This window comes from Xenopus laevis, chromosome 2L, assembly GCF_017654675.1.
Source record: "Xenopus laevis strain J_2021 chromosome 2L, Xenopus_laevis_v10.1, whole genome shotgun sequence".
Classification (NCBI taxonomy): Eukaryota; Metazoa; Chordata; class Amphibia; order Anura; family Pipidae; genus Xenopus; species Xenopus laevis.
The window spans coordinates 10,117,551-10,144,674 of NC_054373.1; the positions used below are offsets into that span (position 1 = coordinate 10,117,551).

A 27,124-nucleotide genomic window follows, 5' to 3' on the forward strand; every position below is an offset into this window, starting at 1 on the left:
TCTTATTTTCCTATATCCACACAAGACAAGAAGATCTGCAAAAAGAATTTATCAAGGAAGACACTGTAGAAGAGCTTGGAACACGGGTAAAAATATATAATTATATTCTTTATTAAAAGATAATTATATTGTGTGTAAATAGACACGAGTGAAAGATCCAACACTGATACAGGTATGGGACCTGTTATCCAGAATGCTCGGGACCTGGGGTTTTCCGGATAACGGATGTTTCCGTAATTTGGGTCTTCATGCCTTAAGTCTACTAGAAATTAATTTAAACATTAAATAAACCCAATAGGCTGGTTTTGCTTCCAATAAGGATTAATTATATCTTAGTTGGGATCAAGTACAAGCTACTGTTTTATTATTACAGAGAAAAAGGAAATCATTTTTAAAAATTTGGATTATTTTGATAAAATGGAGTCCATGGGAGACAGCCATTCCGTAATTCAGAGCTTTCTGGATATCGGGTTTCCGGATAAGGGATCCTATACCTGTACTTTGAAATATTTTTTAATTTTATGAAAAGATTAAGGGAAAAGCCCCAAACTTTATCTTGTTCCACTGAAATTTTCATTGTCTTTTTTTTTTTGTTAAAGATGAATTTGCATGCAAGGCTAAATAATCTAAAACAAATCTAAAATCTATATCTAAATCTATTAATAATCTAATAATAAATCTAAAATAATGTGAAAAGGCCTGATATCCTGATACTTTAAGGGGGTGTCTACTACAACTTTACTCTTTCTCATTCTAATAAAAAAGTTGGTGCAAAAAAAATCATAACAATTCGAATCATGCTACTTTTTAGAAAACGCAACTTTATCTAATTGTCGCTGAGACAACTCAGATTATCAAAAAAAAAAAAAAAACATCTCAAAAAGCCAAAAACGATTGAGAATCCCGAAGGTAAAAAATATGTTCCAATTGTTAAAAGGACCATCTACCATTGACTTCTACATGACCTCAATAGGTTTGAGCTGGAGTATTTTCAGATTCAAATTTTTAGCAGCTTTGGAGCATAATAAATCTCTAAAAAGTTTTTCCTTTTAACAACTCTACCAGAAAAAAATCAAGGTTTAATAAATAGACCTCTAATAGTCCTGTACCTGCTTTGCCAAGAAATAAAGCATCAAAATAGTGTTTATATGATGATAACTATGGATAAGTTATAATAACCAAATTTATGAGCCAGATCAGGTCAACAGCCAATCTGGTATCCCATGAAAGTATAATTGATCAAAATGCTTGTTAGGGAACAAACACAAGTACGGGTATTGGACCTGTTATCCAGAATGTTTGGGACCTGGGGTTTTCTGGATAAGGGATCTTTCTACAATTTTATTCACCATACCTTAAGTCTACAAAAAAATCATGTAAACATTAAATAAACCCAATAGGCTGGTTTTGCTTCCAATAAGGATTAATTGTATCTTAGTTGGGATAAACAAGCTACTGTTTTATTATTACACAGAATTTTTTTTTTAAATTTTAATTATTTGATTAAAATGGAGTCTATGTGAGATGACCTTTCTGGAAATAGGAGCTTTCTGGATAACGGGTTTCTGGATAATGGATCCCATACCATATGAATGATTAAGCAGTTTGGTTGGATATTGATTCTATTGTATGGATTATCTGTGGCCAGCAGTCTGGTTTACTTATTCTTTTTCTATAACATTCAGACCTTCAGACTCTCCGTATATTTTACACTCCATAAAATGTAGTTTCAAGTAAGCCTTGGTTATCACTATTGTATTCTGCATTCATGCAGAGCAACACCTTTGAATGTTGGGGATGGTGTGTTCAGTTTTCACATTGCATCAGGGGACACAAAGAGATTTTCTAGCCGATAACGTACATATCGGTTTTCTTTGTGTTTTTCATTCTCTTTTAAAGGTACATTAACCCTTTTTACCATAAATGCTTGGCGAATTAGCAGAAGCCAGCCCTTTCTTTGAAGCAGATCCTTTGCTACCAATGTAAAAGTTAGTCTCTTAAAGAAACCACGACTGTTTCAGACAAAGAAAATCCTATCAGAGAAGATTTATTACACAGACATGTGTGGGCCAGCAATGTAAAAAGGACTGCTGGCCCCGAGTACAATTTCAAGACATAGTTATACTAATTTCAGAAAGTTCAAAATTAACATATTTTAAAATCATTAGATAGAGGGTAACATGGTATATTCTGATTGGTACATTTGTATATAACCTACACTATTGACTATGTACCTTAGAAAGAGCTTAGGTCAAAGGTAGTGATGGGCGAATAAATTTGTCTGGCACAAATTCGCGGCGAATTCCGAGTTTCGCCGCCAGAGAATAAATTTGCGAATCTCCCGTGAAAGTTTGCCGGTGAAAATTTGCCATCATCAATTTCCGATTTTTGCGGGGTTTTTTGTGAAATGTCCGGTTTTGACGATTGTTTTGTGAAAACCTTCAAATTTCATGATTTTTTAGTGAAATCCTTCAAATTTCATAATTTTGGAGTGAAAACCTTCAAATTTCAAGATTTTTGAGTGAAATCCTTCAAATTTCAAGATTTTTGAGTGGAATCCTTCTAATTTCACGATATTTGCGTGAAAACATCCGATTTGCATGCTTTTTTCATGAAAACGTTAGGATTTTACGATTTTTTTGTGAACTTTCTGATTTCACGCTTTTTTGCAAATTTTTAGCCGTTTTGTGAATTTTGCGGGAAATTCGCAAATTTTTCAGCGAAGAGGGAGAAATTCGCCCATTACTTGTCAGAGATTAAACATAAACACATGTGGAAGCCTGCAAAGATTCCCTTTTAAGGATTTGAAGAGTTTCTCCTAGATTTTCTCCAAATTCTTATTAAACCTTACATTGTTAAGAGATTAGTGATACCTGAAATTAAACCATTTTTAACATCTATCATAACATTGTCTTTGCATTTGCTATTTATAATTTTGCCATCACAGTATTTACTGATGATTTTACGTTTCCTTTCTGATCCCCCATGTTCCTGTATGCGGGGGCTGCCATATTTGTGCAGCAGGAGTCCGGTAGCATTAGAAACTCTGACTGACAGGTTAAGAAGGGACAGTCAGGTTGGCAAAACAGTCAGGTTTAGGAACTTCAAGTAACAATTACTTACAAAAGCAGAACTATTTGCGAAAAACGGTCAACATGACCCATAGGTAATATTTTGTGTACATTAATATTTTGAAAAGTTGTTTTTTAGTGTCAGTAACATTTTCTTGTGTAACAATTTGGGCTTCTAATGCCTTTTTTCATATTGTTAAGATGTGAAATAGGTGATATTCTCCTTGTTAGTTCTGTTTTAAGATCTTTAATACAGAGTAGAGGGTCTGTGAAGCCTTCCCAACTTTACAAGTTAATAAAAAAATTGACTCTGGAAAACCTGTCTATCATGCAGTTATCTGTTTATTGAGTAGTGCACAACATATTTCCAGGGGCGATTTTGGGGCTGCTGCCACCTGAGGCAGCAGCCCAGATGCCACTCCCGTTCCACGGTGAAAAAGCAGCGTCGGAGTGGGTCAAAGGGGGGCAGCATCACTAGTGCATTGAGCGAAATAGCGTTCGCTGCACTAGCAAAGCCAAATTTTCGGGTTAAAACACAGAAATTTGGCTCTTAAATTTACAAGAGGCAGTTTTTGCCACCACCCCTTATAACTGGCCGCTTGCTGCCACCTGAGGTATGGTTCTCACCTTGCATCATTGCATCCTTTGTCAGGCGCTCAGTATACTGAGAAATCTGTTATTAAATTTTTCAAATTGAGTTTTTGGGTGTTGGGCTGGTTTTGGGTTGTAATTGAGATTTTAATCTGTGCTTAGGGAGCACCAGAACATGAATTATGGAACCCCAAAATAACAAAAAGTAGTCTTTTGAAGGTGGAATTGTTTTACTAAAATGATTAATTATAGGCAAGGTTACAGAACCCCTTTTTTCTTATAGGAGAGGGTGAAGAGCTTTGTTTTTAGATTGTGACATGTGCATACCTTCAACTTTTAAAATGTCCTGCCCATGTAGAAATTGTGATGCCAATAGTGTGAGGAAGATGGGGCAGCTTTAGGGTTTAGCCAGAAGACATGACACAAGGATTATAGGTTCTCAGGAAATACCTGAAGAAATATTGGGAAGTTTAGAAGCCAGGTGATACACAGAGAACAAATTTTAATTTTATTTACTTATTGATTCATAAATAATTTAAATTACATACTCATTAACTACATGTTTTTCATTTTGTCTGTTCCAGGCTCTGTTCATTATATGTGAAGTTTAATATGGTATGTACCCAAATCTATTAGTATATGTTTGAGATGTGTACATGCATTTAAATAACAATCACTTGCATACTGGTGAACCACAGCTTGATATATATTTTGCCTTTTTAAGGCACCAATCTAATAGATAGATGTAGTATTCTCTGTGTCCATTCATTTTTGTGGGGCGCTGTTATTTTTACTTTTCAGAAACACCGCTGACTCTCAACTTTTTCCCTTCTGTTTGTCCCTCTTACTTTGCAGGGCCATTTATCTCAATGAGGCACAGCATGTCTTTTAAAATGCAATGAATGTGTCCATGAGCTACAGTATATTGTATCTCAGTCTAGAAAGCAATGACTATACTTTTTATGCTAAATTTAGTTCCTTTAGAACTGAAATCAAAGATCCCCTTTTGGAGCATTTGCATAACATCCAAAGTGGGAAACGGCACTTATATGTCACCTACTGTAACCTACAGCACTTAATATCCCTCTATTTGTGTCTTAGATTATAAGCTCTATGGGGCAGGAACCTCCAGCCTCTTGTCTCTTTGACACTATAAATATATATACAGTATATATTTTTATATATAAAACTTTGTCATATGCTATGAAAATATATGGACTTGTTTATGAAGGGCTAGGAGCAAACACATGAGAGCTAATGACTACATATTGGCAGCCCCTAGAGCCCCATTCACGAAGAACTTGGTTCTGCCCCTTCCACCAGTGCAGTCTATGGGAAATGCGATTAAATTCAATGTGGCCATTGTTAATTGCATTTTGCACCATCTCCGATTCTTTGAGTCGAATAGTGTACTATCCAATTTTGATTATCTATCTTGTCTCATGTTTAGGAATGTATAAAACCCATTGAACCCAATGCGTATAAACACAGTCCAACGTCAATTGTCCCATCGGAACCAAACAACATACAAACAGTATATACAATAGACTCGACACCTCCAGATCCAAAAAAAGAGGATGAAACATGGCGTATGGCACGTAAGTGATTCTTATAATCTATGAAGTTACCTTAGGGAAAATAAATAAATATTATCCCAACAAAGACCTATGAGTGAAATGTTTATCACTGTAAAGTCAAAAAAAAAAAAAAAATGAGATTTAACATGGCATTCAAACTGAAAGGTTTATTGTGGTTTCTAGTCTGATTCTTAATAATAAATAATTTATTGAATGCAACATTTGTCTCTTCAAGGAAGAAAAAAAATTGCTTGGATTTTCTCCAGCGTCTGTATGCTCATAGCAGCAGCCATTATTATTGCCGTGCTGGCTTCAAGATACGGTAAGAATACAGAAAGAAATAATAATGATGTTCTACTGAAGTTAAAAACTTGCCTTTATGGGAAATTGTGGCTAAAATCACAGAAAATTTATTTTTACATCAACTGTTAGCAAAATTCTTCGCCAGGTTTCACAGCAAAAATGATGCCCATAGACTTCAATGAGTGAAAGAAAATGTGCGTGCCGCCCATAGACTTCAATGCATTCAGTCGAACTTTCGGCATTTTGCAAACTTCGGAAAAGCAAAATGGGTCAGATTTGCCCATCATTATCATTTAGACATTTTGCTATTATTTTCTACCACATAAAATTAGACTCTATACCATGAAAGACTTTCACAATAGAAAGCAATTATAAGAAATTTAATCTGGTCTGAAAGCATTTTTGTGACTTTTTATAGAATGCTGGAAAACAGTTACTGAGCAGGAGGACACTTTAAGCCCAAAACAGTCCTGAGTCCTGAACAATGATTTAGTAAATCAGGAAAAAAGTCAAGAAAAAAAGACTATGTGACAAACTTGATTTTTCATACATATAATAATGTAAAAATAGTTTTCAAGCCATTTGTAGTTACCTCTCATCTGGCTATGGCCAGGAGAATAAAAAATTATCATTAAAAAATCAATACATGCAAAATATAGGATACAAGATCACTGGCCAGTGGCCAAGATAGTAGATATAGTGATCCCCAACCAGTGGCTCAGGGTCGGACTGGAGTAATGGGGGCCCACTGGGACTGCCACATGAAGGCCCCTCCAGGCAGTCACTGGGGGCCCCCTCCTGGCTTCCCCTCCGTGTGCCTCCCTCTCGCACAGCCCGGCTTCCCTCTGTGTGAGTGCCAGTACAGTGAGTCAGCCCCTGCAGAAACGTCGGTGCGGCGTGCTCCTGTGCGAATGCCGGTACGACGCACGCATGCGCAGAGGCGCAGCAGCAAAAGTTTTTTAATGGAACGCCCCATCGGGGGAACATGGCTGGGCCGGCGGGGGCCCATGAGGCCCAAGGCCCACTAGGTTTTTTCCCTGTGTCCTGCTGGCCCAGTCCGACACTGCAGTGGCTCATGAACAACATGTTGATCACCAACCCCATGGATGTTGCTCCTAGTGGCCTCAAGGCAGGTGCTTATTTTTGAATTCCAGGCAAGTTTTGGTTATTTTAAAACCAGAGGTACTGACAAACAGAGCCTCCTGTAGGCTGGCAGCCCACATAGGGGCTACCAAAAGCCAATCACAACACTTATTTGGCACTTTTTGCAGGCCTGTGTAGCTTCCCAACTCTTTTTACATTTGAATATGGCTCATGGGAAAGAAGGTTGGGGACCCTACCCCAGTGTTGACAATCAGAAGCTTAGGAACATCATAAATCACACTATAAAAGTCTATATTGATGGTTTCATACAAGATTTTTCCAAAAATATTTGGAAATCACAAAAATGTGACAATGGGCCTCAAATAAGTAAGACACAGACAAGTGCCAGATAATGTTTTGGAGGCCTCTAATTGAATATTTTGGGTACAATTGATCTGCTTCTTGTAAGATTCATTGTCTTCTATGTGAGGCTAAGAGCCTCTCTGTCTACACTGCTTCATAGTTTGATCGGCTAACCCTTCCTCATTTAACGGAAGCTGCCATATGCAATGACTTATTGGTCTTTGTGTTTTTGTGTTAGTGCCGCACCAAGGCTGACTGGACTGGTGAATATACAATCAGTTCAGTCTATGTCTATGTCTGGAAGGCATTTTCGTGGTTTCTCCCCAGTGTCATGGTTCACTCTCAGTGCAGTAGCTAGAGAAGAAAAATGAGGAATGAAACAAGAGCAGTAGCAAGTCATGCCAAGGAAACTGTACACTTCACTGGTTACCTCATGAATCATGGCTGTGACCTTCCTGGGATCTGCTCATATTCCTCCTGCGAAAATAAAACTATAGAATTCAAGTTGAGTTTTTTTTTTTTTTTTCACACCTATTGTGGCTGAAGGTTAAACCTTAATCATAGAGTCTTTTAAATTCTGCACTGAGATTTTTGTCATGCTCAATTTCTATTCTTTTATAGGTTTTAGTTCCCCCTTTAAACCTTCTCTGTTACTTGTGCATTTGCCAAGCTTGGCACACGTGGGTGGTTGCACAGGTTACTCATCCCAAAGGTTGGCTTTGCTGGGACTGAATTACTTGAGTTCTGATATTGAAACCCGTATACAACTCTTAGAACTTAGTTGTCACCTAGTGAGGATTTCAACTTACTCAATGACTTAAGTTTGGTCCTTTGTTTCAAGCTCCACTACCGACCACAAGATCAAACTGTGAAAAAGCATGTGGAACCAACGGAAAGTGTGTCCTTTCTTCGCAGTGGTGTGATGGGGTATCTGATTGTCCTAATGGTGAAGATGAGACATCCTGTGGTAAGAAGAGATGACTTCATCTATTTCAAATAATAATACTATGAGTTTGTGCCAGCATGGTTTTATGTTTATTAGATCCACTGGCAGTGAATGTGATCTACTTAAAGTTGCTAAAGCATTTGATACAGTGCCACCGAGAAGGTTACTGGTTAAATTAAGGAATGTTGTCCTGGAATATAGTATTTGTACCTGGATAGAGAACTGGCTAAAATATAGACGACAAAGAGTGGTGGAACATTTTCTAATTGGACCAGTGTTGTTAGTGGAGTACCACAGGGCTCTGTACTAGGTCCCTTGCTTTTCAACTTGTTTATTAATGACCTAGAGGTGGGCATTGAAAGTACTGTTTCTATTTTTGCAGATGATACTAAATTGTGCAGAACTATAGGTTCCATGCAGGATGCTGCCACTTTGCAGTATGATTTGTCTAAATTGGAGAACTGGGCAGCAAACTGGAAAATGAGGTTCAATGTTGATAAATGAAAGACAGACATAATATCTAAGGCTATTGTGACACTAAACTCTACAGTTAGTATAGATATTGGTATATATAGTATATGTGAGTGTATGGAGAGGTCAGTATGATTATGTGTTTGTATGAAGGCTGAGCTTCATTTGGAGGGGATGAACTTCATAATTATGAGCATTTTAATGGGGAACCCTGGCCAAATACTCAAAAAATTAGATTCTGAATACCTCAAGGTTCTACAATGCTCTATATTCTCACCATATGGCACAAAATTAAATTCTGGTTTTGCTTCTCTTTCCACAGTTGCACCAAAAGCTTGTCAGGCATCATGTGGAAGCTCTGGAGTCTGTGTCCTTTTTTCCCAGTGGTGTGATGGCATTTCCCACTGTCCTAATGGGGAAGATGAAAAAACATGTGGTAAGTAAATAGAGGAGAGTATCCAGAATGACATGTCTAACAGAACCCTTAGAGTCTAAAATTAGAGACTAAATAGAATGCCAGCTCCAGATTAAGGAAACGGCAAGCATCTGAAAATATAAGTGAAAGCCTTGATGCATGGGAAAGCAGTGGGCTGGGTGGTGTGGAAAGTTGTCAGGTGGAGAGTTAAGAATGTATGGTGTGTTCCATAGTTAAGAAGTTAAGCTCTCATCTTCTATTGCAGTTCGACTGTATGGACCCAGTTTCCAACTACAGGCCTTTTCTCCTGAAAAAGCAACATGGCTGCCAGTGTGCTACGACAAATGGAATGACAACAGTGGAAAGAGTGCCTGCAATGACATTGGATATAGCACGTCAGTAGCCCTAAAAACACTTATGTTGTAACTATTGCTCTTCTATGAACAAACTGTAGCTAATACCCAGGCCTCTCAATAGCTCTTTCTCTATCACTAATCTATTATAATCTATCGATAACGGAGTATCGTATTTTGTATTCAGAGTAACCGAGTAAGGTTATAATAAGCAGTTTTAACATTATTTGTCAGATGGAGCTTCAAGAGTCACCTTTCCAGTTTTTTGACTGTAGATTGTGCCCCAGTTTAAGGTCAGGAGAGGTATCCTGGGGAAACTGAATGTTTTAGAGGAGTCTACATTGCTGGCAGCAAGAGTTTTTCCAAATATTCAATTTTTTTCCAGTTTTTTACTGAGCTGTTTCTTGACCAGTGAACATGTCCAACAGAGCAACAACAAACATATGTCTTTCTTCATTCTGCCATCTGTAGGAGCAGCTATTACCAGAGCAGTCAGCTGTTGGCCTCTTCAAGTTCTGGATATTTCACCCTACAGTCCAGTACTTTGACTGGCAAGTTGTACAGAAATCTCAATTACAGGTATTTATTTTATCTTTATTGTAAGCCATCTAGTTATTTCTATTTACTGTATGTTCATTAAAGCTAATGTTATAACGGCGAATTCTTAAATCTTCTTTCATAAGCCAGACTTTTAAGGTTTAAGCCCCATTTGCATTTCAGTATTTGGTCATTGTTCTGCCCTTTGGCTCATAACAAGGTTGCGATATATATAAAAACAAACAGAAAATGTGTTCACCCAAGATCCCACCCAAATTAATCTAGTTAAATCATTGCTGTGGCAGGACTTCTACTTGTTTCTATAAATGTTGTATTATTCATTATTTTGTACAGGCTATGAGCAAATGTTTCGATCTCTTCTTGCCAGTAAAGTCCATTTTTATCTGTTTTTATTTATTCTATTTATTAATAGCTTGTAAATTGCTTTAAAATGTGCTTGCTTTCAGAGGCTTCTTTTAAGGGGGTTCACTATAGAAAGGCAAAGGAAATGATAAAGGAGACTATGCCCGGGAAGTCATTGAGGAAAATATTAACAAAACATTTAACAGAACAAAAACATTTATTAGGACATGAGTACTAAAGCCTCCTGGGACACTTACTTATAAGGAAAATACTTGTATATAAGTAGTAGGCTAATAAAATAAATTTACAGTTATATTATATATTTTATTGCATTAGCCCCACTGTATTATGTGCCAATAAGATCTAGCAGATCTTTTAGATAAGGAACCAGATATGTAAACTGCTTAAAATGATAATTCCTTTTTTCTAATCTAAAAATGAATGATTGCAGCCTTTTTTTGCACTTTTCACACTGCATGGGGCATTGTGTAAGTTGGTGTTATGGTTGGAGGTTATTTCCCTTCAATTACTGAATTATCTTAAAAAGTTTTTTCCTAGTAACTATAAACATTCATCTTTTTATAAAAATCTTTCAACTCTCTTTTTTTGGAATCTCCCCATATTTTGAGGTTAATATTCTTATTATGGCCCCCTCATAAGTTTATAAACATGCAAGATCTAGAAGTCAAAATGTTAGTCTCCCCACAAAAGTCAACAAAAACACCTACATAAATAGCAAAAGTGCCCATTGCAGTCCCACAAATTATTCTGTAGAATTTTAAATCATTAATTCAAATTCCATTCATAAACCTAAAAGATATTGCTGTGACTACATTGATTGACCAAAAAATGCACAAACGTTAATTCATTTCTACTTTCATTAAAGATATTATTAGATTAATGTAAATGGAAAATAACATTAGAGTGCCCTTTAGTAACACAATCTTTTGCTCTTATAAGATTGCGATGAACAGTAGAATACATCAAACAAATTCTAATTAAACATATATATTTAATTTCAGTGCTACCTGTGCCTCTGAGAATATGGTTTCATTGCGCTGTATAAGTAAGTAATTAAAAAAGAACTTTATTTTTATGTAAACCAGGGGTATAATTTGCATCCCTCAAGCTAATAGATGTAACCCACTAGACCAGTAAAAGATGACTGCAGACTGGTTGCTATGGACAGGGAATTTTGTTACATAATTTCTTACATCATTACATAGTTAATTTGAGGTTACCAAATGACAAAAGTCCATCAAGTTCAACATATCCAAATAACACTTTGTGAATTAAAAAAAAAAAAAATATATATATATATATATATATATTTTATATATATATATATATATATATATATATATATATATATATATATATACATATACCCATAGCATGCATCCGAACTGTTCTGTTTTCTGCGGGACAGTCCTGATTTTGACCGCTCAGCCCCAAGCCCTGGATTTTTATTAAAAAGTCCCAAGTTTCTCTTTGATCTCCTGCATTGATGGCAGAAAAACATACACAGTTTCTGAAACTTAATTAAAATAAAATACTTTTTGGGCGTAAGCCCAGAACACTTAGCACCTGCACTTAGATACCTTTGTAACAATATAAGATAAGCAAAGATACAGTTGTAACTATTTAAGATATGCAAGTCTCTTGATAGAACTGAGATTTACAGGTTAAAAGACTATTTCAGCTTCATTAGCAAAACTGTTATAAAATAAAACATTGCCCTAAAACTCCCAGAAATGTGTTCAAACTTGGACATGGTAATTGGGGGTGTGGCCATAAAGGATCTACATACTAATTGTAGATCTTGGACTCACTGTAGCCTTGGATATTATGCTTGTTCAAGAAATCATCCAAGCCACTAGAATCACCCAGTAGGACATTCCACAACCTTACTGAAGAACCACCTAAGCTCTTTCATTTGAAAGTTCTGTTCCTCAAGTCTAAATGGTCAATTGTTCCTTTGTATTGAGAAAAATATCCCCCACTATCTGTCTATTATGCCTTCTCTTGTATAAAGTAGAAGTTAAAAAGGACTATTTTTATCTAGATCTTGATGGTGATAGACACCCAGTAGTGTAACTACCGGGGGAGCAGGGGGTGCGATTGGGCCAGGGCCCGCACCCCCTCAGGGCCCCCCGGTAGATTGCGTGCCACTGAGTTTTTTTACTAATTGCGGCTATACGGAGGGGGCGGGGGTCCAGCTACACGTTACGCGCCAGGGCCCCCCTCTAGTTGCGCTACTGTAGACACCTCTCTTTTTTCGACTGCTATACTATTTTGTTAGTGGTGCTGTAGTTCCTTCTTGTCAGCCTGACTAAAAATTAGGGATGTAGCGAACCGCCGAGTATGTCGTTCGCGAACACCGGCAAAAAATGCGAACAGTTCGCGAACTGTTCGCGAACTGTTCGCGAACTGTTCGCGAACTTCGAACATCCGAAAATCGTTCGATTCGAAAGATCGAAGGATTTTAATCGTTCGATCGAACGATTTTCGTTCGAATCGAACGAAAATCGTTCGATTTTAGCGAACGAATGGTCGAACGATTTTGACGCGAACGCCTATTGGCGAACGTCGCGCGACGTTCGCGAACTTGCGGCAGACGCGAACAGTCGAAGTTTGCGCGAACTAGTTCGCCGGCGAACAGTTCGCTACATCCCTACTAAAAATAGATTCAGTAAAGAACAATTGTAAACAATAAGAGGCCTGTTTATCAAAATTCTAACTTGTGGGGTTTTAGAGGTCTTTTCTACTTTAAAAAAACTTGCTTGCTTATTTATTGAAAAATCAGAATATTAAAAAAACTCGATTGAATACAATTGTGGAAAAAAGCTCTACTACCTCGAACATGTGAGTTTACAAGCTCAAAAAAACTCGAGGATCTCCAACTGAAAAAATGGCTTGGATTTTGCATAGGACAACTCCCATTGACTTCTACGTGAACTCTCAAGCTTTTAGGTGCCGAAGTTTTGTATTCTTTTGTTTTTCTACTTTATAAATACCAAGCACTCTAGTTTTTGAAAATATAATTTGAATTTGTGAGTTTTCGCGAAAATAAAAATTGAATTGCAGCAAAATTTTGAATTCAAACACTGAATTATGCCCCTCTAAAAGTTTGATAAGGATGTAATTTGCCACCTCCAAACTTTCCCAATTTAACCCTGAAACTGCACATCCGCAACAACTGAATGTTTTGAGTTGCTTCACACTGTATTGAATGGGTATCTGGATAAAACAGGAGTAAAATATTGCCAAAATAAATGTTTCCTGATATGGTTTTAAAATAATGGCTGATTTCACTGTGGTTTGTAATAGATACTGGGGCTCATTTATCAACACTGGTCACTGGTCAAATTTGCCCATGGGCTGTTACCTATAGCAACCAATCAGATTGCTGCATTCATTGTTCTTCTTGCAGCTGTCTTTAAAAAGATAATCACTGATTGGTTGCTATAGGTAACAGCCCATGGGCAAATTTGCCCAGTGCTGATAAATGAGCCCCACTGTCTCCAGTCATTGCCTGGTCTAACTGTTTCTTTCCCGTCATTGCAGATTGTGGTTTGTCTACAAAGGTAGACAGCAGGATAGTAGGGGGAACAGTTGCCTCAGCAGGAGATTGGCCGTGGCAGGTTTATTTTCTGAAGCTCGTCGGTACTAATCTTTATTTATGCGGTGGATCCATCATCACACCATACTGGATAGTGACTGCTGCTCACTGCGTATATGGGTATGTTCCGCATTCACTGGAGGGTATGCTCCTATTGTAATCACTTCTATGTCTGGATGTAGCCAACTTTAAGTGGACATGGCCAGAACCAATTGGAGAACCATTTGGAGAAACATTTATTAAAGTTACATTTCAACAGTGCAGCCCTTCTAGTTCAATGTGTCTCTAAATTTTTACATGATCTGGCAACCCAACTATGATGTAAAGACAGCCCTACCTTTTACCCGCTGACGCTGTTCTCAGCACCTCACAATAGATTTTTTATCTGCCGAAATGTGCTGAACGTAGGCAGACACTAGACCTATGTACAGCACATGTTCTCTCTGACTGAGCACTAGAGGGCGTGCTTTTGCTTCACTTCCATTTAGTTGTAAAATTATCACAATTTTAAAAGATACACAAATACATCTGTATTTGAATATTATTAAATTCTACAAAAAGCAGTTAATAAAAAAAAGCTCTAGTAAAAACAAGGAAAAACTGTTGTTGTTTTTTTTAAAAAAAAAGGATGTCTTTTGCAAAGAAAAAAATTAAAATTATTTACAGGTATGGATCTGTTATCCAAGAGACTCCAAATAATCCAAAATTTTTACAAATGATGCCTTTTTCTCTGTAATAATAAAACAGTACCTTTTACTCGATCCCAACTAAGATATAATTAATCCTCAATCCTGGAAGCAAAACCAGCCTATTGGGTTTATTTAATATTTACATGATTTTTTAGTAGACTTAAGGTTACTAGAAAGGAAAAGATCCGTTATCCAGAAAACCCCAGGTCTCAAGCATTCTGCATAACAGGTCCCATACCTGTACAAAGTTGGTTAAACGAATTATAACTACAACATACTAAGGGGGATATTTACTAATCTCCAAATGCAAAAATCACGAAAAATTTGTGATTTTATAAAAAATTTTGATGTGCGCTGGGTTTTGTGCAATAACCCAAATTTTTTGAAGTTTTCGGGTGAAAATTCCCGAAAAATCGTGACAAAAAATGTGAAAATCGTGAAAAGCTAATTTTTGGGAAAATGTAATAATAAATAAGCATAAAAAACCCAAGCGGATTTGATCAGAGTTTGTAGCAGAAAATGTTGAGATAAATTCGGACTTTGATAAATAGCCCCTACATGTAAATATTTTCCTTTAAAATTGTAAAGAAAAATTTCGCGCAACTCCAAATTGATTTTAATTATCATAATGTTAATGCTATCAGAATGTTAAAAAATAAATATAGATCCCATGGTACTCTGCCTTTCATACCCTTCGGTACTTATTCGTAGGTAGCAATATTATATATAAATATATCTCTCAACTGGAAAAATGTCGGCGCTCACATCAAAACGAAAAATATGCCTGGGTGCAGTGCCACAAAATGTGGTAGACAGGAAAAAATTTTCTCATTCAAAGGTCCTAAATAGAATTAAAAATGTATTATTATTATTTATAATAATTTAAAATATGTCTGAAAATAATTATTTTAAGTGGTTTTTGGAGCGTTTTCCCATTTGCATTCTGAAACTTAAGGCTTATGAACAAGGGTACAAAATGCATAAGGCAGAATACCATGGGGTCTATATGTGTGTTTTTTTAACATTATGATCTGAATACAATTTTTGGTTTTACATTCAGTTTCGAGTTGCAGGATATTTGTTTCACAACTTCGATGTTGTTCTTTGATTCTGGAGGTTATATTCTGCTCTCATTGGCCTGTTAATGGAGCCATATAAACTTTCCAGTTAATTAATTTACCTATCATGCTACTTTCTGAACATTCTGTAGGAAATTATCTGCATGAGCAGGAGGATTATCAGAATTTCAGATTTATGTATTTTTTGTATCTTTTAGGTCTACTTCTACTCCTTCTGCTTTTAGAGTCTTTGCCGGAACACTGAGCCTGCAAAACTATTATTATACAGGCGCTTTGGTGGAAAGAGTGCTCATGCATCCCAACTATGCATCAAGCACACAAATCTATGATGTTGCTCTACTGAAGCTCACAACAGCGCTGGTATTTACTAGTACGTGTTGGTCATATATTGTTTTCTAAACAATTCAGAAGTCATATAAGCAGTACGTTTTATATATTTCTATCCAAGTCATAATTTTAAATATGACATTTAATATTGTAACTAGAGATCCATTGGTTCTGGTAGCAACTGCTGGATGACTGGTCCTACCTCCTGGCAGCCTGAACCTTTCTCTACATCAGCTTCATCAGCTCCTGAATGTACATAGGTGCTTTAGTGATGGTTTATTTTTCTTTAGTCCCAGGTTGTGCTACAGGGGTCATGATTTTTGGATCCCTTGTGACATTTACACCTGCTGTTCTTTGGGGGGCACAATAAAACCTTTATATCTTACCACACACACACCAGTTGCTTTAAGACCAGTATAGAGTGATCCAATGGTATGGAGAAAGGATGGGCTTAATGTCTACTACTTGCATTCAGGTGGACCATGTGTGCTTCCACATAACAAATAATAACTATTCAGGGATGCAGTATAAGTACTGACCATCGGTACTGAGTCATTCCATTGCACCACTTGGGTATATTCATTAGTATTTATTGGCAGAAATTGCGTATAATTCATTGAAGTTAAAGACAAGGGAAAATAGCGTAAATGTTAGACGACCCATGTTAATTCTGGGAGTCAACATCCCTATTCATTAAATTAGAATTCCTTCTGTAACTGTAGAAGTTTCACTGTATTAAAGGGCTCAAGAAGAACCACTAAAAACAGCAGATCAAATAAATTGTTGCTCCCCACCCATAGATTGAGTCCTTTTGAAAGAATTATAGCCCTGCTCACTAGGGTCAGTAGATTTGCAGGGATACAAATGAACCTACAGATATGGAGCTTGCAGCACAGTGATAGTATTATTTCAGATGGGTTGATATCGATTTAGATCAAAGTTTATATCTTAATTTATCTTTTTGTATAAATCTACTTTTATGATAATTCTATCAAAATTCCTAATTCCTACGCTGGTTTTGTTGTCTTTTTCTTCAGATAATCTAAGACCTGTATGCTTACCTAATGTTGGAATGCCCTGGGCAGCTGGACAACCCTGCTGGATATCTGGATGGGGAACTACATCAGAAGGAGGTAAGTGAACAGAAGTGAGTGGGGGAATACATGTTCATGCTCCCCCAACTCCATAAAAAGACTACACATGATATTTCATTAGTGATGGGCATATTTCCAGCAAAATTCGCGAAACGGCAAAAAATTCACGAAACGGGGCCGGCGTCTCGTTTTTTCTGAAAATTTTTTTGACGCCTGTGTTTCGAGTTTTTTTCCGCCAGGCGGCAAATCGCGCGAATTCGCGCCTGCCGAATAAATTCACCCATCACTATATTTCATGTTAGTTTTCCTAACTCAGCAGGCAAAAGCCACTCTCCATATGAACTGGCAGACAAACAGGTATAAAGAGGAACTTATAGGTAGGGTGAAATCTTTGTCACCTGCACTTATTTTTGGGGGGGAAACCTTCCATGGGGCTACTGTATTTCTTTGTTGATATAATAGTCTTATGTCTTGATAAAATACATATTTGTATTCTAATTCATAGTTTTATTTCCCTATAGTTCCATTTTAATGTTCCAAAAGTTCACTGTGCTGTTAAGCCTATCTTCTCCTTTGTACCACAGGCAATCTTTCCCCTACTCTAAAGGCAGCTTCAGTGCCTCTTATCTCCTCCACTATATGTAACCAAGCCTCGGTGTATGGTGGAGCCATCAGTTCTACTATGATATGTGCTGGTTATCTGAGCGGAGGAACAGACACTTGCCAGGTAAGGTCAGGAATGATTAGTTTGGGTCTTTCATTCAGAAATACAGGAAACCCGTTATCCAGAAAGCTCCAAATTATGGAAAGGTCATCTCCCATAGACTCCATTTTATCCAAATAATCCACATTTTTAAAAATGATTTCCTTTTTCTCTGTAATTATAAAACAGTAGCTTGATCCCAACTAAGATATAATTAATCCTTATGGGAAGTAAAACCAGCCAATTGGGTTGATTTAATGTTTACATGATTTTCTGGTAGACTTAAGGTATGAAAATCCAAATTACGGAAAGATGCGTTATCAGGAAAATCTCAGGTCCTGAGCATTTTGGATAACAGGTCCCATACCTGTATAAAACCATTAACATTATTTCACTATTTTGAAAGGGCAGCCACGTCTGCCAAAAATTGTCAATAAGCAGGTCTAGATTTCTCAATGTTTGAGTGTTTACTGTAAGTTTTGCAGAGATTTTGGCACTAAGACTCACAAACTCTAATTAGATTTACCAAAACTAACATTATCGAGATTTATTAAGTATGAAAAAAATGAATGTAAAAATGTGGCTTCTAAAAGCTGCTGAGTTCATGTAGAAGTCAATGAAAGTTGTCCTAGGCAAAATTTGAGTGATTTATTATTACATTTCTTTCTAGACTTTTTTAAAAAAATTGGACTCATTGAAAATGATTTTTTTCATAAATGAGCTCACATTCGAATTTGATGTGTTTTTGAGTGTTCAATAAAAACTTGAAACATTGCAAACATGAATTTTAAAAAAAGGTCTCTAAAAGGGTATAGCACAGCTGGGATTTCGAATTAATGTGTGAAGGAAGAAAGAGATGTTGCAGAACTATACATCTCAGCTGCTCAAATTCATCACCAGAAGTTTTTCAATAAAATTAGAGTTTATTAGCAGAAACAAATGGTACTTCTAGTACACAGTTTCTCTGAGGAAGAGTGGTCAAGGCATCTTCAATTAAAGAGCATATTAAACTGTATATCATCTGTTTGTTGTCTTCAGGGTGACAGTGGTGGACCTCTGGTTACCAAAACCAACTCCTTGTGGTGGCTTGTTGGTGACACAAGCTGGGGATACGGATGTGCCAGGGCCAATAAACCTGGAGTTTACGGGAATACTATGCTCTTTTTGGAATGGATATACTCGCAGATGCAGGTAACAAACCTTTGGACTAGAAGATATTACTAAGCAGTTTATACTGAATTATATGGAGTGAGGTATCTTGTCCTACAGAATAAGGCAACAATTATATATTGTTAGATAATTTACAGATAACACCTACACCAGATAAAATGTTTTCTTTAAATAATCTATCATTCTGGTATTTGAGGTACTATACTATCAGTTATACGGATTCGCCCTAAATTGCCTTATATACCCTCACCATTTCCCCAGAGAACCAAAACAGAACCAGAAAAATGAATCCCTACAGAAATGATGTCACATAGAGATGCCTGGAGGCCAAAAGAAATCACTGGTGCTACTGACATTCACCATGGAGTGGCATTTCATTGAGCTCATTAATAATGGTGCACACCTGCATGCACTTTCTTCACATACTGGCACAAGACTCCATTGTTGCACTAAGCACACAAAATTTTGCCAGTTTCCCCCTAAAAGGTTCAAGGCCATCAGTAGTGATGGGCGAATCTGTGCAGTTTCGCTTTGCCGAAAAATAACGGCAAAAAATGTGCGAAACACATTGAAGTCAATGGGCGTCAAAATAATTTGGATGCCCAAATTAATTCGCTTGCTGCGAAACAAGGAAATTTGCTGTAAATTCATGTCTGGTGATTTTATTATACTAGCCATCACAAGTGCCATTGCCCTAAACAGCACAGGACAATTGCAAAGTTGCTTAGGTTTCTTTAATCTCATGTTAAATATTTATTTCTAGACTATATTCCCTTGTAGTACACCTGCTAATAGTAAGATGACAGTAGTGTAGTAATGTAATTTAATGAAATTTCTAGTGATGCACCAAAGCCAGTATTCTGCCTTTTTCAGCAGGATTCAGATGAATCCTTGTGCCTGGTTGAACCAAATCTGAATCTTTAAAATCATGTGACTTTTTGTCACAAAACAAGGAACTAAAAATGTTTTCTTAGCCAAGTGTTTGTGGGCATGGTTTTTTTTTCTGCCACCACCCTGATTTGCATATGCTAGTTATGGTTTGGATTCAGTTTGGTATTTGGCCAAATCTTTCACAAAGGTTCCAAGGGTTCGGCCGAATCCACAATAGTTCGTTCTCACCTTCAATTGATCAGGTTATGTAGAGGTGTAGTTACTAATCATAAATTGTCCAGAAGAAAGCAGTAAACCCCACACTCTCTGATTGTTTACCCAGTATTTACACACTTTTGCACCTTGTGTGAAGCACGTTCACTAATTGATGCACTTTAAGGGTAATTTAATGATTTAAATCAATTTTGGGTAAATAATCAAAGAGTGTGGGGTTTATTGCTTTCTTCTGGACAATCCCTAGAAACTTCGTTATCACTGTATATCAGCTACAAGTACATGGGCTTCAGAATCACAATCAACTTTGTGCTTTGCACTAGAGTCCTGCAGCGGGTCGGGTACCCGCGGGTCATCCGCAAAAAACTGCGGTACCTTGCGGGTTGAGGGGAGTAGTTCTGAGTGCGGGTAAAGACGCATTTCGGCGGTTCTGCGGGTCGGGCTGCGGGTCTTCTCAGTAGCGATATTTACTCTTTTTTTCTGATCACGGCTACTTCCAATGATGTCACTTCCGGTTTACAATGACAGCACTTCCTGATTCTTGATGGTCAGCGGGTCGCTGGTCCGGGTTGTGGATAAGGTACTTACGGGTAGGATCAGGTAGCGGTTCCAATCGGGTAAGAATGCGGGTTGCGGGTCCGGGTTGCGGATTGCAGATTGCGGGTACGGGTCGGGTACGGGTTTTCCAAAAAATGGACCTGTGCAGGACTCTACTTTGCACTACAATCCAAATATACTGTGTTTGCACCCAGATTTACCTGAGCACCCAAAGGCACAATAAGGTTGAAGCAGATATGCTTGTACTCTAGGTGCAGAACTTAAGGAATCCTTGCACTTAATTGATGGTTAAGAAGAAGAGTTTGTGTCTGAATCGCAATAGCCAAATGTTATGGCTTATATACAGTATAACACATGCTGCAAGACTGAATACAAAGATTACAATATACATAAGGCAAGGCATATTTATGCACAGCCATTTTAATATCACAAATTTGTGCCAGTTTCTGAGCTTTAAACAGTTGATCATCTTAAAAATAGTGGTCCCCTGGGACCCTCTAACCCTTACCCTCTCTTTGACCCATTTAGTCCAAGGTTCCTTTTTGCTCTGGCACCCACAGGTAGAGCCTTTTGCACCCACTGAATAGCACTCTGATGGAGACATGCCCATTCTGACTACATACTGGCTCTAGTCCAAACTAAAAACACTTATCTTTTGCAGACATATGGTGGATAAAATGAACATCACAGACAGAAGATCAGAAGAGAACATGAATAATTTACTTTTTAATGGAATTAATCAAATATTATCCATGTAAAATAATTTAAACTAATTATATTTCTTATTTAATCAAATAAACCTGGCCAGCTGCTGCTGACTTATGCAAGCAAGCCTTTAGCTGTTGGTGGGTTCTGAGAGCTGGAGTTCCGCAACAACTGATGTACAGCAGACTGGACAGCACTGATATATAAAGCACGGCTGATGCCATCTTGTTCTGTTGTTGCCATCTTGCTCTACGGTTTTCCGGATTTCTGTAATTTGGATCTTCATACCTTAAGTCTACTAGAAAATCACATAAACATTAAATAAACCCAATAGGCTGGTTTTGCTTCCAATAAGGATTAATTATATCTTAGTTGGGATCAAGTACAAACTACTGTTTAATTATTACAGAAAAAAGGAAATCATTTTTAAAAATCTGGATTATTTGGATAAAATTGAGTCTACGGGAGAGACAGACTTTCCGAAATTCGGAGCTTTCTGGATAACGTGTTTCCAGATAATGGATACCACACCTGTATTATATTTATTATCTGTTATTTTGACAACACTGACAAATTTACACACTTTTATTGAGCTTGTCCATCGTTTCCATCAGTCCCTGCCCCAGTGGAGCTGACAATCTAAGCTCCCTATCACATTCACACTCACTTGGATAGTGTATGAATGTAGAGAGAGAGAGAGAGAGAGAGAGAGAGAGAGAGAGAGAGAGAGGACTGTGCATTGCTTGAGTAATCATTGGAATTTTAATTTAACATGAACGTTACCTACTGGGCATTTGTCTGTGTGCCACCTACTGCAGTTAAAGTTTTGCTTTGAGTGTGATGCCACCTAGAGATTTCTTTGGATATCTACCAAACAGGGCAATGTGTATTTGATTTTCTCACTGAAGTTTATTTATTTAATATAAAATTTTAATCTACATATAAAATTCAAAAAACAACATTCCCTGTGAAAGACACAGAAAAACAAATCATAATAATTAATTTGTTCCATGACCCTGAGACCTAACATACAGTAAGGGACACATTTACTATGGGTAGAATATCGAGGGATAATTAACCCTCGAGATTCGACCATTGAAGTAAAATCCTTCGACTTCGAATATCGAACTCGAAGGATTTACCGCATTAAGTTCGATCGAAGGAAAAATCGTTCGAACAATTCGAAGGATTTTAATCCATCGATCGAACGATTTTCCTTCTATCAGAAATTGCTAGGAAAGCTTATGGGGAAGGTCCCCATAGGCTAACATTGGTGCTCGGTAGGTTTTACGTGGCGAAGTAGGTAGTCGAAGTTTTTTTTAAAGAGACAGTACTTTGACTATCAAATGGTCGAATAGTCGAACGATTTTTAGTTCGAATTGTTCCAGTCGAAGTCGTAGTCGAAGGTCGATGTAGCCAATTCGATGGTTGAAGTAGCCAAAAAAACTTTTAAGTATTTTTCATTCTAATACTTCACTCGAGCTAAGTAAATGTGCCCCTAAGTATGCACCATTATGCACCATGTAAAAGTGCACAGAAACTGCAAATATGTTATTTAAATCCTCCTTTTATAAGTGAAATAAATAATGAATTGAGCTTCCAAGGCACGGGAGCAGATGGCTGGGTAAGCCTCTGACTTTGATCAAGCTTCGAAGGAGATTTGTTTTTTCTTTTTTAGTTTTAGTTATATGATGTATATCCATGCTGGACATGGGATTTGAAGTGCTAGACTAAGGAAGAACTGTTCACTTCTCAAACACTGCCTACACAAACAAACATTGCCTACTAAACTGCTTCCATGGAGTGTAAAGGTGGCCATACACGGGCCGATAAAAGCTGCCGACAGACTGTGTCGGCAGCTTATTGGCCCATGTATGGGGGCCCCCGACGGGCTTCCCCAATCGAGATCTGGCCGAAAGTCGGCCAGATCTCGATCGGATGGGTTTAAAAATCCCGTCGGATCGCGGCCGCATCTGTTCATTGATGCGGTCCCGCGATCCGACCGCCCGTATGCCGAATGCTAGGATCCGATCGTTGGGCCCTAGGGCCCACGATCAGATCTGCCCGATATTGCCCACCTCAAGGTGGGCATATCGGAGGGAGATCCGCTCATTTGGCGACATCGCCAAACGAGCGGATCTATCCATGTATGGGGACCTTAATGGTTGTGTTTCATAGAACCTAGTGTATCAGATTTAAGGCTGTAAACCAATTACAGAAGACTCAGTAAACAGCCTCTATTACATGTGTACATAGTCATATATATATTGCCTTGATAGTTCTACTTTATAATTGGTCCCCAATGTCTGTTACACCACCGCACCCTGAAGGAAAGGTAAATTTCTATGTACAAATAAGGTATGTGTTCCTCTTAAATTACTTCTTATATTACAGTCATTACTGTATTTGACTCAATTAAAAAGCACGGTCTCTTGCTCTTGTTCATGTTCTCTTGCTCTCATCTGTGATGTTCCATTCAGCCACCGTATGTCTGCAAAAGAATGTGCTTTTTAGTTAAAGGGATACTGTCATGGGAACATTTTTTTTCAAAACATATCAGTTAATAGCGCTGCTCCAGCAGAATTCTGAACTGGAAAGCATTTCTCAAAAGAGCAAACAGATTTTTTGAAATCTGACATGGGGCTAGACATATTGTCAGTTTCCCAGCTGCCCCCAGTTATGTGACTTGTGCTTTGATAAACTTCAGTCACTCTTTACTGCTGTACTGCAAGTTGGAGTGATATCACCCCCCTCCCCCCCAGCAGCCTAACAACAGAACAATGGGAAGGTAACCCGATAGCAGCTCCCTAACACAAGATAACAGCTGCCTGGTAGAACAACACTCAATGGTAAAATCCAAGTCCCACTGAGATATATTCAGTTACATTGAGTAGGAGAAACAACAGCCTGCCAGAAAGCAGTTCCATCCTAAAGTGCTGGCTCTTTCTGAAAACACATTACCAGGTAAAATGACCTGAGATGCACCTACACACCAATATTACAACTAAAAAATACACTTGCTGGTTCAGGAATTAAATTATATATTATAGAGTGAATTATTTGCAGTGTAAGTGTAATTTAGAAATAAAAATGACATCATAAAAATCATGGCAGAATCCCAGTGCGTAGGTTGCACATTGAAATCTACAAGAATAATGGATTATTTATCTAAAGGCCTCCATCAGAGAGCTATTCACTGGGTGCAAAGCAGAGCAGAAGGTAAAGTCCCAGTATTCTCAATTATGAAGATGACCAGTAGTGCAAATCTTAAAAACAGACATAAATTTGTGTCTTTGCACTATATGTATTATTTACTACCTCGATCAAACTCAATCAAATAAAAATATGAAAAAAACCCTTGGATGCAGCAAATTGCTATTCTACGCATCAATTTTCAATGGGTCTACCAACTCTCACAAAACTTGAATTGATTTAATCCTTCAAATTTTGCCTAGGACAGCACCCATAAACTTCTACATGAATTTGGCAGCGAAAATTCAAGTTTTGAAAACTCAAACTTGAATTTATGAGTTTAAGTGCAAACCCCCCTCAAATTGTAAAAATTTGAATTTGAACGTTGATAAATCAATTCAAACTACACTTTTATAACCAGATTAGTCAAGGGTTCCGTTAGCATTTTGCGACCACACAAAAAACTTAGTTTGTATACCTGCCAGAGAATGTTCAGAACCCACATTTATGGCCATAAATTTGCACTTAATTTATAATTGTAATGGCATTTCTGAAAGTTATAATCATGTCTAGAGATGGGCGAATTTATTCGCCAAGCGCAAATAAATTCGCAAATTTTTCGCCGTTTTGCGAATTTCACTGGAAATTCGCAAATTTTTCAGCGAAACGGTGCAAATTCACCCATCACTAATCATGTCTTTCTTAGTAGCCTGCTGTGTCATGTGACTACAGGCATGAGAATCTGACCCTTGCATCTGTAATTCTGGTTAAGCAATGTCTTTTGTGCTCAGTGTTAGGGATGGGCGAATTTGACCCTTTTCGTTTTGCAAAAAATTCGCCGCCAACGCCCATTAAAGTCTATGGGCATCAAAAGAATGTGGTCGCACGGTGAAATTTTTTTGACGTGCGTCTTTTTATTTTAACTCACAATGCCATACATGTCTATGGGCGTCATTGTTTTGGCGAAACAAGGCGAAAAAATTCACCCATCCCTACTCAGTGTGACAATGGAGTCTTGTGCATGTAGGTGGGCACCTTGAACTCTGCTCATGGTCTACACATGGTCCATGGACGATATCAACACATGTTATGTGACATCACTACTGCAGGGATTAGCTTTTGACCCTCTGCAAACCAGTGAGGATGTAGGGCTAATCATTGCACATTGAAACCTACGAGAATAATGTTTTAGGTTAATGGTTGTCATATCTTGAGAAAGGGCAAGACTAGGCCCGAAATGTTGCCTGTTGGTGACCAATAGACACAGATTTTCACATTTTGCAACTAAGAGGTGCTGCAGTTTTCTTTTCTGCTGTATATTTGGCCACTGGCAAGGGTCTGTGGACTGCTCTGCACTCTGACCGAAAGGGGCTCTTGTGCGGTGGTTGAAGCACACACATCTATATAAATGGTTGTCATATCTAACAGTATACAATCTATGCCTTAACCTGTAGAACACGTTATTCTACTAGTAATGCCATACAGTCAATTAGAACATTTAATTTAATCTTATATCCCAAGCTGTAAGGTTGTTACCTGCATCTGTGAGTATATCCATTCCAAAAAGACAGTAACGTTCCCATATACACCAGGTTTAGTGGCCCTGGCACATCCGTATCCCCAGCTTGTGTCACCAACAAGCCACCACAAGGAGTTGGTTTTGGTAACCAGAGGTCCACCACTGTCACCCTGAAAACAACAGATAGACAGCAATCATATTTCCGTACAAATAGTTTCTTTATACAGTAATTAAAGGAAAAATATATACACATCCCCATGATATTCACCATGATATTCTGTTTGTGATCTCTGGGATCACTTTTTTCCATTATAAAGTGGCATTATAGAATGATGCATTCTGCATTTTGAACCCCCCTTTCTATAATCAGTTGTGCACAGATGGAAAGCAGAGGGACTATAATACTAATATTAATATTGAAGGGCAAGTCATCGAAACATAAAAAATAATATTTATGGTTTTATATTTCTGTTTATATAGAAAATATAGTAAAACCCCCTCTCTTCACCACTTAACCAATGAATAATCTATAGCAACTGACAAAGTATTATGTGCAATTATTAAAAATTGATTAAAGTAATCTATGATCACAGGTGTAATTCATTAGTCATTAATTATTATCATAAAAATACTTGCGAAATTAATTGATTAGAGTGCTTGTGCGGAATTAAATAAGCGTTGAGCTTAAAAGTGCTATGTGCCAATTAATTCGCAAAATTGAATTTTAGTTCATTGATAATAAATACAATGATCTAGACCTTGATTTATACACTGTTACAATCAATTCAAATAAAGTGCTAATGCCAATTAATTTTGCAAGTATTTTTATGATAATTATTAATGACTAATGAATTACACCTGTGATCACAGATTACTTTAATCAATTTTTAATAATTGCACATAGCACTTTGTCAGTTGCTATAGATTATTAATTGGTTAAGTGGTGAAGAGAGGGGGTTTTAATATTTTTTCTATATAAAGTTAATCTAAAATGAGTAATTGATACCTCCTTCTCTCCGGGAAGTGACTTTTTTGTACAATAACAAGAATACTATAGTCTCCTTTTTTTTAACTATTGGTCAGGGGCGTAACTACAGAGGAAGCAGACCCTGCGGCCGCAGGGGGGCCCAGGAGGTACAGGGGGCCCCATGAGGCTCTCATTGATGAGCAATTTGAACATATATTGGTAAAACAGGACAAACACTGGATATGTTGGGGGCCCTAAAATTAATTTGCTGTGGGGCCCAGCAACAACTAGTTACGCCACTGCTATTGGTTTTATATTTCTG

At 37.5% G+C, this 27,124-nt stretch overlaps 2 protein-coding genes across 6 annotated transcripts in view; one reads left to right on the top strand and one right to left on the bottom strand.

The window, feature by feature from the left end:
- Nucleotides 1-21,455, top strand: tmprss2.14.L (transmembrane serine protease 2 gene 14 L homeolog). The gene is made up of 15 exons (XM_041581175.1): nt 1-86; nt 4,247-4,277; nt 5,113-5,260; nt 5,475-5,561; nt 7,830-7,955; nt 8,728-8,841; nt 9,086-9,215; nt 9,645-9,752; nt 11,096-11,139; nt 13,641-13,815; nt 15,661-15,833; nt 16,828-16,923; nt 17,469-17,611; nt 18,626-18,778; nt 21,081-21,455. The coding sequence occupies exons 2-15, from the start codon at nt 4,275-4,277 to the stop codon at nt 21,093-21,095; spliced, it is 1,515 nt and encodes a 504-aa protein (XP_041437109.1). The 5' UTR covers nt 1-86; nt 4,247-4,274; the 3' UTR covers nt 21,096-21,455.
- Nucleotides 21,456-23,211: 1,756 nt separating this feature from the next.
- The window catches only part of tmprss2.15.L (transmembrane serine protease 2 gene 15 L homeolog), a 38,640-nt gene continuing 34,727 nt past the window's right edge, over nt 23,212-27,124 (bottom strand). For all 5 annotated transcript variants that reach the window (XM_041581532.1, XM_041581530.1, XM_041581531.1 and 2 more), the window contains 2 exons: nt 25,853-26,005; nt 23,212-23,615 (listed from right to left, as the gene is read on the bottom strand). In XM_041581532.1, coding sequence (XP_041437466.1) covers nt 23,601-23,615; nt 25,853-26,005 — 168 coding nt within the window. In that variant the 3' untranslated portion in view covers nt 23,212-23,600. The remainder of the gene's footprint in view (nt 23,616-25,852; nt 26,006-27,124) is intronic.